Consider the following 17,024-nt stretch of genomic DNA (forward strand, 5'->3'; position numbering starts at 1 on the left):
GAATGTCACGGCATAAGGTATATAATAACTAATGGTAAAATGATTGATAAGTTTGTAGCAATTTGATGTCGGTGTAAAAACATTTTTTAGTCTTAAAACTTTTTACTTTGTTGTTTGTCAAATGTTTTACAAGTTTTAAATGTTCCTTTCTGAGTTGAAGAGAATTTACTTCTTAGTCCAAACCTCCCACATTTTGGTGGAGAGGGTATGAACCCAGAACCGTTTAGATGACTTTACATCAGTCCAGCGTGCATATCACACGACCAGGCAGCTATCTTTTGTTGCATTTATTTTTTATTTATTTAATTTGGTGTTTTTTTTAAACCAACATTTTTAACCTATTTAATTAAATATAAATTGATTAGATTTAGATTTAATCAGAGATTTTGTTTCAGTAGACAAATAATGAACAACTTTTTATTTCCTGAAATAAAAATATTTATTTTCTTCTTAGTGTGCACTTTACAACCATTAAAATATTTTTTTTTTGTTTCATTACTTTTTAAAAAATAATTCTGTTTTTGTTATTGCGTTGTCTAGGGGGATACCCAGGAGGAACTACTCAGTAAGAAAGAAATGGAAAGAAAGAAATGGATTGCAGAACTTGGTAAATACATTTTCACAAATTATGATATAGTCTAAATGATGTGTTGGTGAATAAAAAAAAATGCTTCACTACCTATCAAAACGGCTCGAGATTGATTCCCAAACAAAGTTATGGTTGCTGAGTGCTTAAAGCATGGACATTTTCTTCCTGATAAGCCTCCCCCCTCTCCCCTGCCACATATGTCTATAAAAGTGATTGGACCATAGTGCAGTGAGCATGCTATAAGCATGGAAAAGCCTTTTTTTCTGCTTAGTGTTTTGTTTTGATATATATGTGTTATTAGTATTTGTTTTGAGTTGTGGTAAGTTTGCATAAAAACATATTTGTTTCGTTCCAGACCAACAAAGAGAGGAACAGAGAATAAAGAAACAATTAGAGAAAGAAAGAGACAAGACAGGAGTCCAGGACCAGTGGGCTGATAGATTTGTCTATCATAAAACTTTTGAGCAGATCTCTCCTCGACATGCTCAGTAAGTATTTTGACAGACTGAATTATGGGAAAAGGGCTTTAACTCTTTCTCTCCTAAATAATGATAACATCGTTGATTTGACCCAATTAAATTAATATCTGGTTTTATAAACTTTTATTTGTGTTATATAATAAGAGCAATAATTCTAGACCAAAAGTTTTCTGATTACTAACAGAAATGTTATTGAAGTTTTATGATAACAGGATAGAATTTACACATCTGAAAAATTTAAAATTCGTCAGAACCTGGAAAATAATTACGGAGATAAAGAGTTAATTTACTCTTTAAAATATTACTGAAAGCATTGACTGATATAAGCTACTTAGGTGTTGTCACAAAACAATGGGAGAACTATGTAATATGTTAGTGTCTCCCAACTGAAGTGAATAGAATGGCTACCTGGTTATGTAGTGGGTGCTCTAAACTGTTACCTCTATAGTCCCGGGTTCCAATCCTGCCTCCTGTCATTCTCTGTCGTCCTGTGAGGGGTTTGGGCTAGGATGTAATAATCTTTAAATCTGAAGGAACATCCCAAACATGTAAAAAAAAAAAATCATTTGAATGTAACATGAGTTCAGACAATAAAATGAAGACTTCATTTGATTTATAATTCTAACTCAAACAATGACATTAGTTTTGCTTCTAGTACAATAATAATGTCTTTAAGTCCAAAAATTAATGAGGAATGCAGTATTTCCCGTAGCTAAGCAGCCCTAGCTGAGACCTACAAATGTTGCCACATCCAGTATAGTACAATAGTATCAAATAATAAAAAAAATGTAGAAAGGACAGCAAATAAAGTTAGAATGTTGATAACTGACTTGCCAAGCTCCCTTCCTTTTTATTTCTCACCAGTTTGATTATTCAGAATGAAATCCTGGAATATTTATTAATTATTCAGAATGAAATCCTCAAATATTTTTTGATTATTCAGAATGAGATCCTCGAATATTTTTTGATTATTCAGAATGAAATCCTCGAATACTAGTTTTGATAAGCTTGGCATCAACTTTGACTTGTATTTAAACCATTGAGAATTCGGCAAGTTGTAGCTTCTAGAAAGAATTTTTTTTTTTCAAATAAATCTTTTTGTGACATACCAATTAAAAAAAAATGAAAATTGATTTACAATGGGGAGGGACAGGTTCTTCAAATTTGTTTTTTAGACATCTTAAAGAGTTTCCATGATAATTAGAATCAAAATGGCTGTATGGTTGTGCAGTATGTGGACTGTGGTCATCTCGGTGGTCCTGAGTTCATACCCTGTCCGCTGCCATCCCCCATTATCTTGTGGGAGGTTTGGACAAGGATGCAGATTATCTTCAACTCTGAAGGAAACATGTAGAACATCTTACAAACTTCCATTAACTTTAAAAAAAATATGCAACCAAATCAATAATCTTAACACTAAATGTTAGTATTAATTGCTGCATTGTATCACTACATAATTTATTCTAATATCTTGTTGAAATCTCTGACTCTATTGCTAGTTCGTAATCTCATTCTTTATTTTTCTACTTGTGAACAGAGCCAGTCAGAAGATGAAAGAGCAGAGTTATGCCCCTGCGCAAGCTAAGCAATCAGAAGCTGCCTTAGAGTCTCATGCTCCTCCAGCAGCCATGAGAAGTTCTATAGTTGTGGGGGTAAGTTATTTTAACATAGATTCTCTGGACCTGGCACTCAAGTAATCATTGCATTCTTTACTAAGAAATTATTATAGTAGTGGGGGTAAGTTATTTTAACATAGATCCCCTTGACCTGAGCCTGGCAGTCAAGTAATCATTGCATTCTTTACTAAGAAATTATTAGTAGTGTTCTTGTTTTTCATTTTTGTGTAGCAATGCTCCATGTCATCATAGCATGCTCAGTGCACTGTGGGACAAATTGCTTTTGTTTGTGGAGATTTTTGCAAAAAAGGGTTTTGTTTCATTCAGAAGTCTTCTCAAACTATAAATAGTTCAATAGCTTTGGTTGGAAAAATATTATAGCATTTAATGTGCCCTATATTGGGTCATATTATGGCTGAGCAGGGCAATAGATATTGACATAGAGCAGGGTTTGAACTTGGGACCATGGAGAAGACAGTCCCATATTGGGTCATATTATGGCTGAGCAGGGCAATAGATATTGACATAGAGCAGGGTTTGAACTTGGGACCATGGAGAAGACAGTCCCATATTGGGTCATATTATGGCTGAGCAGGGCAATAGATATTGACATAGAGCAGGGTTTGAACTTGGGACCATGGAGAAGACAGTCCCATATTGGGTCATATTATGGCTGAGCAGGGCAATAGATATTGACATAGAGCAGGGTTTGAACTTGGGACCATGGAGAAGACAGTCCCGTATTGGGTCATATTATGGCTGAGCAGGGCAATAGATATTGACATAGAGCAGGGTTTGAACTTGGGACCATGGAGAAGACAGTCCCATATTGGGTCATATTATGGCTGAGCAGGGCAATAGATGATGACATAGAACAGGGTTTGAACTTGGGACCATGGAGAAGACAGTCCCAAACGGGCACAATGCATACAACGTGACCAGGCAGCCACCCTTTAAGAGGCCTCTTTGCTGAAATACTAAGCTGATTTAAAAGTATTTACTTATACGCTTGACAAATGATGGAAACAGACCAATCTATCAGACATTTTATAGACTACAACACTAAGTGCCACTATCTAACTTGATTTATAAACAAAAATCTCTAGCAGGAACTTACAAGAGAAGAGAAAAATATCAGGAGGATAGTTGATGTCTTTATGCCAATTTTGTACATCTGTAACTAGCATTGTAAATGTATAACCAACAAGAGAAAATCAATTTACTTTTTAGGCCTACTTCATTGGTGTATGTAGTGTTGTACCAGTGTCACAGTGTCTGCAAAGGCTAAATGAGATATATTTCTATAGCTGTTTTCTGTTAATGTCTATAGAGTGAGAAACTGAATGATACATTTTTGTTTTTAAATTCTAGACTGGGACATTGAATGATAAAAGATATGATGGAACTAAAGCCGAAGAGAAAAAAAAATGGCTACAAGAACTTGGTAAGTAAATAATGATAATATGTATTTATTATCCCTGAGGAAATTTGTCTTACAATTATGCATCTTCATTACACAATTACACATAACGAAACATGATAATGATAGCAAATGAAATATATGTTCATACAATCATTACAATAGAACAGTCTTGTATGAAAACTTTTACAATTTTTTTTGGGAGAGGGAGATGTTTAGAAACTGACTTAATATTAAATATAAATTGTTGCCTTTTTCTTTTTTGTTTAAGTCTTTGTATTCATTACATTGTCACAGTGATATCTTTGTATAGTCCTATATTATAACTTCATTTTGATTTTATGTGCTCAGAAATGCAAAGAGAAGAACAGGGTCTGGCTAAGCTGGCCCAGAAGGAAAGAGATAAACAAGAAGATGGGACCTGGGCTGACCGGTATCGAACTGACAACAGCAAGCAGGTCACACATCAAGACGGCAGACAAAATGAAGGCGTTTGGATGGATCCCCACCCGTCACAGAACAGACGACATCGCGGGACTGTTGAAGGAAGTGGTGCAACTGAAGGCGTTTGGTTAGACCCTTACCCTTCAGACCACAAGAAGCTCCACCCACAAAGTAATGAAGTTCCACATGTGGGACAACCACATCGGCAGGAGCCACACAGAACTAATAGTGCCCCTGACTCCACATTGCCACCATTACAAAAGGAAACTGAGCAGTAAGTCTGAGGGCATCTTTAAATATAATTTTCTGAACTGTGCGTATAGCTTAGGAGGCGCAGTGACTGATTGGTAAAGCGCTTGGCTTCCAATCCGGGTGTGCCGGGCTCGAATCCTGGTGAAGACTAGGACTTTTAATTTCTGGATCTTTGGGCACCTCTGAGTCCCTCTAATGGCTACCTGACATTAGTTTGGGAAAAGTATAGTTGGTTGTAGTGCTGGCCACATGACACCCTCCTAAGCCGTAGGCCACAGAATCACAAAATCATCATTTGCCCTGTAGACCAGAAGGTCTGAAAGGGGAACTTAACTTTTTTTTTACGCATATAGATTAGCTTGTGAACATTATAACTATGTTAAATAAACCAATGTGGAGAAATGGAGCTGATGTAGTACACCGCAAAACTGGCATACTTTTCATTATGTAACACTTTATAACTTTGAACATGAAGACAAACTTTGATGTACCGGTACTTGATTTTTTTGTTTAAACTGTTTGTTGTCAGAAGTTCATTGAAAGCTTTAAGGATTAGACTCACTTTGAATAAGTCTACTTAAACTATAAATGTGTAAATAGTTCATTAGCTTTTGTTGGGAAAATACTATAGCATTTAATGTTTAATGTTGGGAAGCGTGGTCGAGAGGTTAAGTGCGCTTGAACTTGGCTTGTCTTGGCTACCTAGAAGGGGGCTCGAGGTTCGACACCCGACTTGGGCAGAGTTGTGTTTACTGAGCGCCTAAAGGCAGCACAGAAAACCAACTCCTAGATACCCCCTCCCGCCCCACTGGTCCACAAATGAGATTGGACCAAAACGCTCTGAGCATGCTATAAGCATGAAAGTAGCGCTATATAAAAGCTATAATAATAATAATTTGTCCTTTATTGGGTCATATATTATGTGAACATAAAAGAACATATATTATTTGACTTGGTTAATCAGTGGAGTCAAGTGGTTATAGTTCAGCTTGAGAACAACAGTTTTAAAAAAAAAGGAGGGCCAGGAGGGTGAGGGTTAAAGCAAACATTCAATTCCTATTATTAGCAATGTGGCAAAACATTTCCTAATGGTTTTCAAGAGAATTACACTGTCATTGAATGAGGAATAACGAGTTGCTTTTTAAGAGTGACTAGAAACTTGCCACAAATCAATGGGTCTCAATTTTTCATCCTACTGGAGGTTGTGATTTGTTATTAAAATGAAGGATTTGATTTCAGCAGATTTAGGTTTCTTTATTTCTTATCAGTTTTCTGATCCCACATTGTTACTTGGGGAAGAATAAAGTGTTCTTCTTCCACCCCTCCACAAATTCTACTCCCATCTTATTATGGATCAGAATGCTAAAACAAAAATGATGACTGTAAAGAGATCCATGCTTTGAATTCATCATTATCTTGTTTACATGAATATTTTCTTCAAAGTAGCGAAAAAAAATTTTTGTTTTACTCTAAATTGTTTCATTGTCTAATAAAAATAAATATATAAGGTTTAATACGATCAGGAAAGTGAGTTGCTGTCTCTTATTGATTAATTAATTGGTTTACCAATTTTTTTTTTATCATTTATAAAATGGCATTTTATTTTTTATTTTTTATTTCCAGGCCCTCTCATATCAGAGGTCAAGGTTTATTTATAGATCCAGTCACAAGACGAGAACAAGAGGAAAAGAGGAAAGCCCAGCTGGCACATCAGGCAAGTATTCCAGAACACATTTATCTTAGAATTGGGCATGACATGCCTAAATTGTGCTGACGTGCCAACCCCCCCCCCCCCCCCCCCCCCCCCCCCCGCCCCAATACATGCTTTTAATTATTTTTTTTAAGTGTTATTTTTCTTCTCATGAGATTCTAACCTTACAACCCCCCCAGACTACATGCTAAATTTTAAATTTAAACTTAAAACCTTTGTTACTAATATTTGTTTTAAAAGAGGGCTCTCTTATAGTAAAGTTTAACTTCCTCTCACCTACAGGCAGAAGTGAAGGCGCAGATAGAAGAGAAGGAAAGAAAGAAGAAAGAGGAGAAAATGAAGAAGATGCAGGAAGATTTGGAGGAAGAGAGGAAGCTGCAGATGGAGAGAGACCTGATGAACAGACAAACAGAATTTGAACAGAAAAAGTTGAGGGACAGGGAGGTAAGTCACTTATTTCTCCATATATATATCTACCTACCTTAGTAAAAAAAAAAGTACCCCAGTTAGCCCTTGTGATCTATGTGGACGTATGGTACAATGATGCAAAACTTACCTGCATCCACCATGTATGTGTCAGGCTGCGTGGACTCAAGAAAATCCTTAACTTCAAAAGCCCAGTCTTCACCAGGATCTGAACTTGAGACCCCTTGATTCAGAAGGCAAGCACTTTACCACCAACCACACTGCACCCTCTACCTACCTCAGCTGTCAAAAATTATATTTAACATTGAGAGCATCGTCAGTTTCTAATTAAAATCTTTGTCATGAAATCTGTTACGTTATGTAAATTTAACTTCTTGTTGATACCAGTATAGTCTCTATTGGTATAGAACTTAGCTGGCATGCATTAGGTTATCATGGTACTATTCAGTAATTTGTTCAAGAACGAAAGATTTTTAAAATACAAAACTCAGGGTCATTTATAAAATACAAGGTCGCTGTATTCTTTGTCATTAAAAGATTAAGAATGAAAGATTTTTAAAAATACAAAACTCAGGGTCATTTATAAAATACTAGGTTGCTGTATTTTTTGTCATTAAAAGATTAATCTTTATCTGATAACAAATGTTTCTCAACCAATGACTAGAGTTACATCAGCAATACAAATATCTGATCGTATCGTGATCTAACCTTAGGAGCTGCGTCAGAAACAGATTGATGTTTTAAAGTCTGCACTGGACGAGGCCCAGGAGAAGGCCGTGGAAGACAAAAATGTCAGGCGCCTGCAACATCTTCAACAACATGGCCATGATGTGTCTCAGTTGAAGGCCAAGTACAAAGGTAAACTTTGTCGTCTCTCTTCCCCTTTTTCTCATTCTAAGATTGCAATAAGTTGTTAGGATTGTATTCAAAGTTTATGTCAGATATTCTACAATCTGGGTTAAATTAAAATTCTCACAGCAATCATTGTTTCCTTATCAGGAATTTCTTGCCTCATATTAACAGTTTTCGGTAATACAAAAAACAAAATTTAATAAAATACTCTGAAAGACACAAAGATAAAGGCACATTCCTCGTCCCATATGCTAGAACAAATTTGTACAAATGCTCCTTCTTCCCTAGTGCTATTAGAGCATGGAATGGGTTGCCTGAGCTAGCCAGGAAAACCAGTGACTTGGCAGAATTTAAGTCATTGGTTAATATGCATGACTAAATGCATGACGCGTAGGACGTAATCATCTTCTTTTTTAAAGTAACGTCTGTATTATATAAGATAAGATAAGATAAGGAAAAAATCTTTAACAAAAATTTAGGAAATATATTAACTTGAAGTTAAATCCTTCCAATATATAAAAAAAAAAATATATTCTAAAAAGAAATTTCTGTTTCATTTATATTTAACTGGCGTTTTTTCCACTGATAACAAAAATTATCTGAAAAATAATGTTATTTGCTTAGACATGTAATATCATATATGAAAGTTATTAATATTTTTAATAGAAACTGTTCCTGGGAAAACATGGTGGATAACTTGAAATACATGTTTCACCATGTTTCAAAAAATGGTTCATATGAATATGCATACATATTATTGAGTAATGGTAAATGTTATTTCAAGTATTGGGTAATGGTAATGGGTACCTGACTTTAGTTGGTATGAGTAATGGCAGTTGTTCTTTGTGCTGGCCACATGACACCCTGCTTGTGAACTGTTAGCCAATGAAATAGATGACCTTAATATTATCTACCCTATAGATCACCAATGGTTAACAAGCAGGTTGTCATGTGGCCAGTACAATGACAAACCTTCAACTAAAGTCAGGTAACAATTAGAGTTGAGTGGACTCAGAGGCGCCCAAAAAATCCAGAAATTCAAAATTCATTGAGACTCAAACTCAGGTTCGTAAGCCAAGTACTTAATCACTCAGCCACTGCACCCCCCCCCCTTTTTTTTTCTTTTGGTATAGTAGAAACTAATTAGCTTTTAAATTTGTAAAAAAATATTTTTGTTTTAGACTATTAAAAAATTTAAAAAGCAATTGGTCCTTTTTTTTTTTTATAAATATCTATAACTCATAGAAGAAATTGAGAGGCAAATATTCCTAAATGTTTCTAGAACCTTCTGACCAACAGAAATTATTTCCTCACTGACTAGAATCCAGTGCGACATCTTGTCCCCAACTTAAGTCTCCTGTAGTAGCCTCGGCACTTCAGAACTCAGAGCTATCCAGTGTTATTAGGGAAGAGCTTCCAGGTAGAATGTTGAATGATGTTGACAGAAATGGCAATGTTCACTTTTACGTTCCGATTTGTTGACTTGTTTTGTTGTTTTACATAATTCGGATGTTCCTTCAGAGTTGAAGATAGTTTACTTCCTAGTCCAAACCTCCCACAGGACGATGGGGGAGCAGGAAGGGTTTGAACCCTAGATAAATCCGAATGACAGTCCAGTGCGCAAACCGCACGACCAAGCAGTTTATTGATAAACTATTTGGCCATTGTTAATAGGTTTTGTCCATATGGCCATTAATAAGACTATCACACCATTTTACATCAAATGTTTGTTTCTGATTTTTGTTTGAAGATGTTTTACTTGATTCTTATTTTTAATTGTTTCTCTTCAAATGCATAAATTGAAATTGATTAACTCTTTATCTCCGTAATTATTTTCCAAAGAATTGTTCGTTTTTCACATTTGTACATTCTACCCTGTTATCTTTAAACTCCAAGTTTGTAATCAGAAAATGTTACTTTTGGTATAGAATTATTGAAGAATGCATGCTCTTTTTACATAACACAGAGTTTATAAAACCAAAAATTATTTAATTTAATGGGGTCAAATCAACAATGGTATCGTTAATTAGGAGAGAAAGAGTTGATTTGTAATTGGTAACAATTTTACAGTTTAACTTAATCAAATGTCATCTTTCAGGAATGAGTATTATAACACTCTGATCATTGGGGTACTTAAAAGGAAGCATTTAACTCATGTATTAACCTATTTGATTGGACCAATAAAAATTATCTTATCTCTTATCTCTAATCTTATTTATTTATGTCTCTGAAAATTATTTCTTCTTATATTTAAGTGTTGTTATCGAATATTAACTCATCTAATCAAATATCAAGTTTAATGCCTCAACCATAATTATTACCTTTTTTTTTCATTTGTGTAATATTGTGATTGTCTCTCCTTGTCTAGCCTCTCCAAGAAAAAAAGAGTTTGAAATGTCTTCTATTCCTGGCCTGGGTTATGATGTAACAGAAACTTTGAACAGACAAACACAACCGGCTTCCCCTCCTTCATATCTACCGGTAGATTTAAATGGGACCTCCAGGTTTGACCCTGCTGAGCTGTCAGATCGTAACTTAGGTCAAACCTACAGTTTTGATCCTTACATCGAAAACAGAGTGTTGACGCCAAGCAGGTTTCGAGATCCTGCCAGACCTACAGATCTATCGGACTCACCCAGAAGAGAATTTGGAACTCAGACATGTAAGTTTTATGTGTAGAAATTCAGGTCATTTCAAAAAAGGTTGTTTATTTGTAGTTTTTTTTGTTTACACGGTTTTGTAAAACACTAACCATATAAAGCAGTAGCCCTGCCTTATAAATTACAGAACCCTAGGGAAATATACACATGTCAGTATATAGAGATTATTAGTTAAAGTTGTTTTCTTTTTTTTTTTGGATACATTATTGAATTTTTTTCAATTTGATATAATTTAGTATTGTTTCAAGACATTCAGCCAGCAGGGATTTGAGGGGAAATGGCTAAGTTACAGCCTAACAAAATTTGTGTCAGAAAAGTTTTCACATTCATTTTACAGATAATTAAAGGAAACTGTTACATAATTATTATTTATCAAAGAAAAATGAATATTTTTTTTCTCTAAATGAAACTTCTTAAATAAATAAATAATGATTAAATAAAAATAATAAATACCTCTTCTACCCAATATAGTAAACTTGGTTAAGATCAAGACTTTCTGAAACCTAATATTCAATCAAGACTATCTAATTATTAAACTTGCATTAAGATACAAATTGTTCATGATAAGAGTAGAAAATTTCATTAGGTAAAAACTTTATATTTCACTATATTAACAATTTTTTTTTAATTTGTTTTTCTTCTTCTTCTTCTTCATCGTTCTCATTTTTATGTTGGAGTGTTCATATGACTAGACCAATACATGAGATGAACTGCGCAGTGGTTTCCAAATCAGGGAGCTCTCCATATAGTTTTCTTTCTATTGGGGTGATTTGGGGCCAATGTCTTATACGGGCCTCTTGGTAGAGAGAGCAGTTTTGGAGGACGTGGTCAGCATTTTCTGGTGATACTCCACATGGGCAGATTTCACTGGTTCCAATTTTGAGCTTCCGGTACATGTGTTGTCACATTCTGTTGTGTCCAGTCCTGAGTCGAAAGATTAGACGTTGGTCTTGTCGGGATAGTTTTTTTTGCTGTTCTGAGGTTTTTAATATAAGGGGAATCAGAGTTTTGCAAGCTTTGGAGGGTTGTTTTCGCGTCTGTTAGAAAGACAATCTGACTGTGAGGGGAACTTGGATGATTTGCTAGCATGGTAGCAGCTAGTGCTAGTGCTTCCCTTTCTGCTCTGTGACTGTCAGAGAGCTCTCCAGTTGCAATGGATTTTTCTAGTTTTCCTCCATCTGGCCATTCGATAAGTATTCCAGCTCCTCCATTTGTGGTGGCTTTATGGGATAAGCCATCCGTGTAAACTCTGATCCACTGATTGATAGGGTAATTGGTGTGTAGAAAACAGTTCACTATTTCCTTGAGCTCTGTTGGTCTGTAATCAGATTTTCTTTTTATGTTTTCAATATGGTCCCTTATAGTAGGAAGAGGGCTTTCGTCCCAGAGTGAAGATTCATTATAGTTTATCGAGGATTCCAGAGTAATTTTTTCAAGTTGGTGTTTCTTTTTTAGATTTTTAGGTCTAAATCTAAACCTAAAATTTGTTTGAACATTGCTATTTTTTTTTATGTTCCAGTGGAGCTTAAAGACCTTAAGGCTCTTCTCGAGAAACTTCCAGAAGATGTGCAGATTGAATACAAGATGAAAGTGGAAGAAGCTCTGAGAGAAAAAGAATCGGTCAAGCACGCTCCCTCTCGAAAAGTTCACACCAGAGTTGTGGAAGAGGTCAAGGAAGCCAGGAAGCCCAAGGTCAAGGCTGTACAAAGTGCCCCGAAGGAGAAAACACTGGGCATTAAAGAAAGACCCGACTGGAATCAGAGAAGAAGAAAAACTGTTGTGAAAAACTCTGAGAAAGATCCGTTCTATGAGGAGAAGAGGGAAGAAGCAGAGGCCCGAAGGTTGAAAAGAGAAAGACAACTCATGTACTTACAAGAGTTAAACAGGGAAAGAATTCCTAACCTATCCAAAAGTCCGGGTAGAAGCCCCAGGGCGCCCTCGCCCGAGCCAGTGAAAGAGGTTGGTGAAAGAGGCAGGAAGACACAGAAGAGGTTGCCTCCAACAGACACTTTGAAAGACACGTCTCCCAATGTTGTTGCCTTGCTGAATGAGGACAGAAAGAAAAAAATATCTCCCCGTTCAGCCTCCCCGCCCATTCCCTCCATCAAACATAAGGCCCACGGAGTCGCTGACCCGGCCAATGACCCCTATCACTACATCAACAGTTACCTGAGGAACAGTCAGGGGGAGAACAGATACGGTGATGTCCCTTTGGAGCCCCACAGCGATGAGTTTGTCCCTTTCATGAGAACAACAGAAGTACTGGACCCATCCCGCGCAGATGAGCCAGTGGAGATATCCAGAGAAAACTCTCGCATGGAAAGGGCCCGCCGTGCTTATTATGAGAACCTTCATCCTGCTAACAAGGGCAAGAAAGTAGATATTTATCAAGACAGTGAAAGAGAAACTGCCTTGAAGGTAAATTCCTTATGAATATTATATAGCGACTAAATTACCTTAAAAGCTTTATGGGCTAGATCTAAAAATATTTGCAATAGAAAAGCATTGTTTGGGCTAGAAAGAGGGCTCTGAGCTGTAAGCTCTTTCATCGTGTGAGTCAGGGGAAAATAGCATACTATATTTTTTCACATTTTCTATACTGCCATACAGAATATAGGTTATGATGGCTTGCTGTGGTAATAGGGTAACTCTTTGGTGAATTAAATTGGGGCATTCAAAAAGTGTGTAATTAACAATTTCGTTAGGGTGGGTGCAGTGTCTTACAAGATGAAACTGGATAGATAACGCAAAGTAACCAAGAGCTATATCAAGACACCTCCATAGTAGCAAAGTTCCCCTTTCAAACTTTGTGATCTATAGGGCATCTGTTTCTATTGCCCATGGTTAATGAGGGTGTCTTGTGGCTAGCACAATGATGAACCCTAACCCATTAGAGCTAAGTGAACTCAGAGGTGCCCAAAGATCCCAAAATAAAAAATCCCAGTCTTTACCAGGATTTGAACCCAGATTTCCCAGTTCAAAAGCCAAGCTTTTTACCGCTCAGCCGCAGCGCCTCCCCCTCCATAGTGACAGATATTAAAAAGAAGAGATTATGCTGGGCAGGTCATCTTGGAAGAATGTCAGATAACAGGAGCTAAAATAGCATACCAGCAAAAACCAAAAGGCAGGTGCCCCTAAGGACACCATGAGTACAGTGGCTTGATAATGTTACCAATGTAGAGGCACATCTAAACAGCTAGGAGCTTGGGCATGGAGAGGAAAAGCACGGGATAGATCTGAATGGAATCATGTGTTAAAGCAAGTCTGGGCTCTCCATGGGTTGTAGTGCCTCTGGGATGGGATGGATGGATGGCTGCAGTGTCTACAGAGGGATTGGTGTGTTTGGTTAATTTTGTTTAGGTGAAAATTTAAAGTTGTTTGTTTGAAGGTTATAGATTGTAGATTGCTCTTAGTGGGGGAGAAATTTTGATACTGTCCAGTTTGTTTGGTCATATCTCTGTAAATACCTCATCCCCTGCTTCCCATAGGCTATGGTTTCAATGAGTTTACATTCCTAGATGTTTAAACTGAAAGGTCAAAACCATGGAACATTCAAATAATCAGAAATTTTACTATACATTTTTTCTTCCTAATGTATCATGACATACATGACATTGACTCCACTGACATATATATTTGAATGTTTCAGGCCTCACAGAACTTAGCAGGAGCAACATATGTCACTCCCAGACAGGACATGATTTTACAACAACTCTCATCACTAAAGAGGGTAAGGTACAATAGGCAGCACTTTAAACAGTGGTCTTGAGAAATTGAAGTTGGATAAATAACATGAGAGATGTGCGGTGCATGTACAATAAAAACAAATAGTTGAAATAATTATGTAGATTTCTATTCATTTTCTAAAAAAAATTTGTATCAAATAATCCAGTTTGAAACTTTAGTCAGTGACATTCTTCTAGCTTAGATTATATACACATAATATGTAGGTCACTATTGGGGCTGCATAGTCTTAAATACTTAATTCCTCATTAATCTTCAGACTCTAAGAAGAGCCTTATTAAAATATATATATATAAATTTATTCAAATCCAGTTAATCAGATCACCAATAATTAGGACCCGCAATGTATTTGGACAATGCTAAATTGCAGTTGAATCTGGTTAATTCTACCAGCTGATATTGAGGAACAAAATGATGGCATTCAATGTGGTCCAAGTAAACAGAATCGACTGTATATTCAGCCTGGTCCAGTTCCTGCCACTCTAAGTGCTTTAATCAGATTAATTCAGACATATTTAGACTGCGTCAATAGACTAGATAAATAATAATTCATTCAATGTAATCTATAAAAAAGTCTTATAGAAATCTTCATTAACATTGAACACATTTTTGAAACAATAATTTACTTGATCTTGCTATTGTTCGGTAATGAGAATGAATGTTAATCCCTTTAACTGAGAGGCATAATATTTTTGTTTGTATATATGTGCATGAAAGCAATCTGATTAGCCAGTATGTTCATTATTCTTCTAACTGTCGTTGACAATTTACAGATTGCATAAATATTTGAAACATATATTTTTATTTTTATTAATTTAAAATGAAACGGTTTTGAATCGCTCTAATTCCAGACATTGATGCAGCGGCAGAAAGAATTAGAGGACTACATGTTACCTTCAGAATTAGAGCATGAAGCGATGCGTGGATGACCAGAAGTTACAAAATGTTTCCTCTGGCTGACCGCAATATTTGGTGGCCAGCTTCATAACAAACTGTGATTTGTTTGTGCTATGTGACCATAACATATTTATTTATAGATCTGACCATTAATTTATTACCTAATGCTGTAAGTCATGTTAAAATGAGACAATTCTTGACCAAGGGAAATAACTTGCTGGCTCCTGCGACTTCTAAATACTACTATTTGCCAAAAACAGCTAAAAATTTGTTTGAATTATTAGCTTGCTATAAACACCTGCCAAACATATGACTTCTACATCATATTGTACTCAACGGATGTTCCTTTAAGAATTATTTTCCTACTTTTCATAAAGGAAAAACACAAATTGTTATTCTTTCTATTTAAGAGTCAAATAATGAATTGAGGTTACCTTTTAGTTTGATTCTGTGGTAGACTATTTTTTATGTATAATAAAAGTAAGAGGCAGCTGTGTTTTTTTTTATAGACAGCTACGTTTTTTTTTTAAATTTCTGATAAATAATAGTGCACTTGACATAACCAAAAGGGAAAATAATTTTAAAAAAATAAAACTCAATTTATTTTGTTCTGTTTAAAAAAGCTTGCACATCATCTTGAGTCTTGAAAACCAAAGCTCAACCAAATCTCTTCCAAAAACTTATATGTTTATAAACTTGAAGATGCCTCTATTAATCATTTGAAAACTTTCTGTTTTCTTAAATTTCTTAACTGTAGCAAGTCTTTCCCAAGGCAAATGTCCAGGTAGAATTCATCTATTTCTATCAAACATTTAAATATATCTAATTTTTTTTTTTTTTTTTTTTTTTTTTACTTGCTGCTTAACTTCTATTAACTTATTTTTAATTAAGATTTTGGTAAAGGACATCATGCATCACTTTACGTATCACTTTTTATATTCTTTCATTCTAAATGAAATGGCATTTTAAAAATCATCACTGAAGCAGTTGTATAAATATTTTGACCTCAAGAATCTGTTTTACTTTGAATACTTTACTCCAATTTATTGAAAATTGTGTATGTTTACAGAAAATATTTGCATTCTATGTCATGGCATCTTTTGTGCTGTTGCAATGTCTAATCAGTGTGCAGTGACTTGATAATTTCTTGTAGAAATGTTTTTGATTAGCTGCCATACTCATTATTTCATAATTACTTAAAGGTCTAAAAAGTAACTATAGAGTAACCAATCTATGCACCAAAAAAACATAGAGAACCAGACCTGATGTTAAGGTTTTATTGACCACTCAATGTATAATTACACAGAATGCAATGTTCTGTTTATATTGACATGTATATTTGTTTATATCAGTTTACCGTCCACAGGTCAGAATGTGTCCATTCTGTTTTGTAGGTTAGTGCTTGAATTCAATTTACGGGAAGCACAATTTTTAACTTTACCTCCCAGCAATGTTACCCCCCCCCCCCTCTTTTTATCTACAATTTTCTTTGCCTTGAAACCTCCCATTTATTACCTTGGCTTTTGATGGCAGCGGTCTCCATGGAAGCAAGTCTTGTGTTTCCATAGCAATTGAAACAATTGTACATAGTATGAACAACAGAGATTATTTAAATCATTGATTCTCTCTCCCCCCCCCCCCCCCCCCCCCCCCCACCCTCCCAATTTTTTTTTTACTTTCTAGAATAAAATACCAATTCTAAAAAATACTATCACCATGTTTAGTCTTAATCTTTTATTAACACCATTCTTTTTTTTTTAATGATTTCTATGACACCAAGGGTTAATGAAAATCACTTTTGAGGTGTTTTTTTTTTTCCTTCTAATTCAGTTCATGTTTAAAAAACAAAAAATTTATTTAAAAAAAAATCACTAGCAAAGGGAGATAACAATGAATCTTCTTCTAATTCAGTTCATGTTTAAAAAACAAAAAAA

General features: G+C 35.4%; 1 protein-coding gene across 4 annotated transcripts in view; it reads left to right on the plus strand.

Annotated features, from left to right (window-relative positions):
* LOC106078137 (trichohyalin-like) overlaps positions 1 to 16,726 on the plus strand; it is a 31,913-nt gene extending 15,187 nt beyond the window's left edge. For 3 of the 4 annotated variants that reach the window (XM_056026907.1, XM_056026909.1, XM_056026910.1), the window contains 13 exons: positions 541 to 607; positions 945 to 1,077; positions 2,606 to 2,720; positions 4,056 to 4,128; positions 4,456 to 4,822; positions 6,424 to 6,518; positions 6,798 to 6,955; positions 7,651 to 7,795; positions 9,111 to 9,209; positions 10,158 to 10,451; positions 11,969 to 12,867; positions 14,099 to 14,179; positions 15,045 to 16,726. In XM_056026907.1, coding sequence (XP_055882882.1) covers positions 541 to 607; positions 945 to 1,077; positions 2,606 to 2,720; positions 4,056 to 4,128; positions 4,456 to 4,822; positions 6,424 to 6,518; positions 6,798 to 6,955; positions 7,651 to 7,795; positions 9,111 to 9,209; positions 10,158 to 10,451; positions 11,969 to 12,867; positions 14,099 to 14,179; positions 15,045 to 15,122 — 2,604 coding nt within the window. In that variant the 3' untranslated portion in view covers positions 15,123 to 16,726. The remainder of the gene's footprint in view (positions 1 to 540; positions 608 to 944; positions 1,078 to 2,605; positions 2,721 to 4,055; positions 4,129 to 4,455; positions 4,823 to 6,423; positions 6,519 to 6,797; positions 6,956 to 7,650; positions 7,796 to 9,110; positions 9,210 to 10,157; positions 10,452 to 11,968; positions 12,868 to 14,098; positions 14,180 to 15,044) is intronic. The other variant, XM_056026908.1, reaches the window with a different exon arrangement.
* Positions 16,727 to 17,024: the final 298 nt, after the last annotated feature.

The sequence above is a fragment of the Biomphalaria glabrata genome, chromosome 4 (genome assembly GCF_947242115.1).
Source record: "Biomphalaria glabrata chromosome 4, xgBioGlab47.1, whole genome shotgun sequence".
NCBI classification, from domain to species: domain Eukaryota; kingdom Metazoa; phylum Mollusca; class Gastropoda; family Planorbidae; genus Biomphalaria; species Biomphalaria glabrata.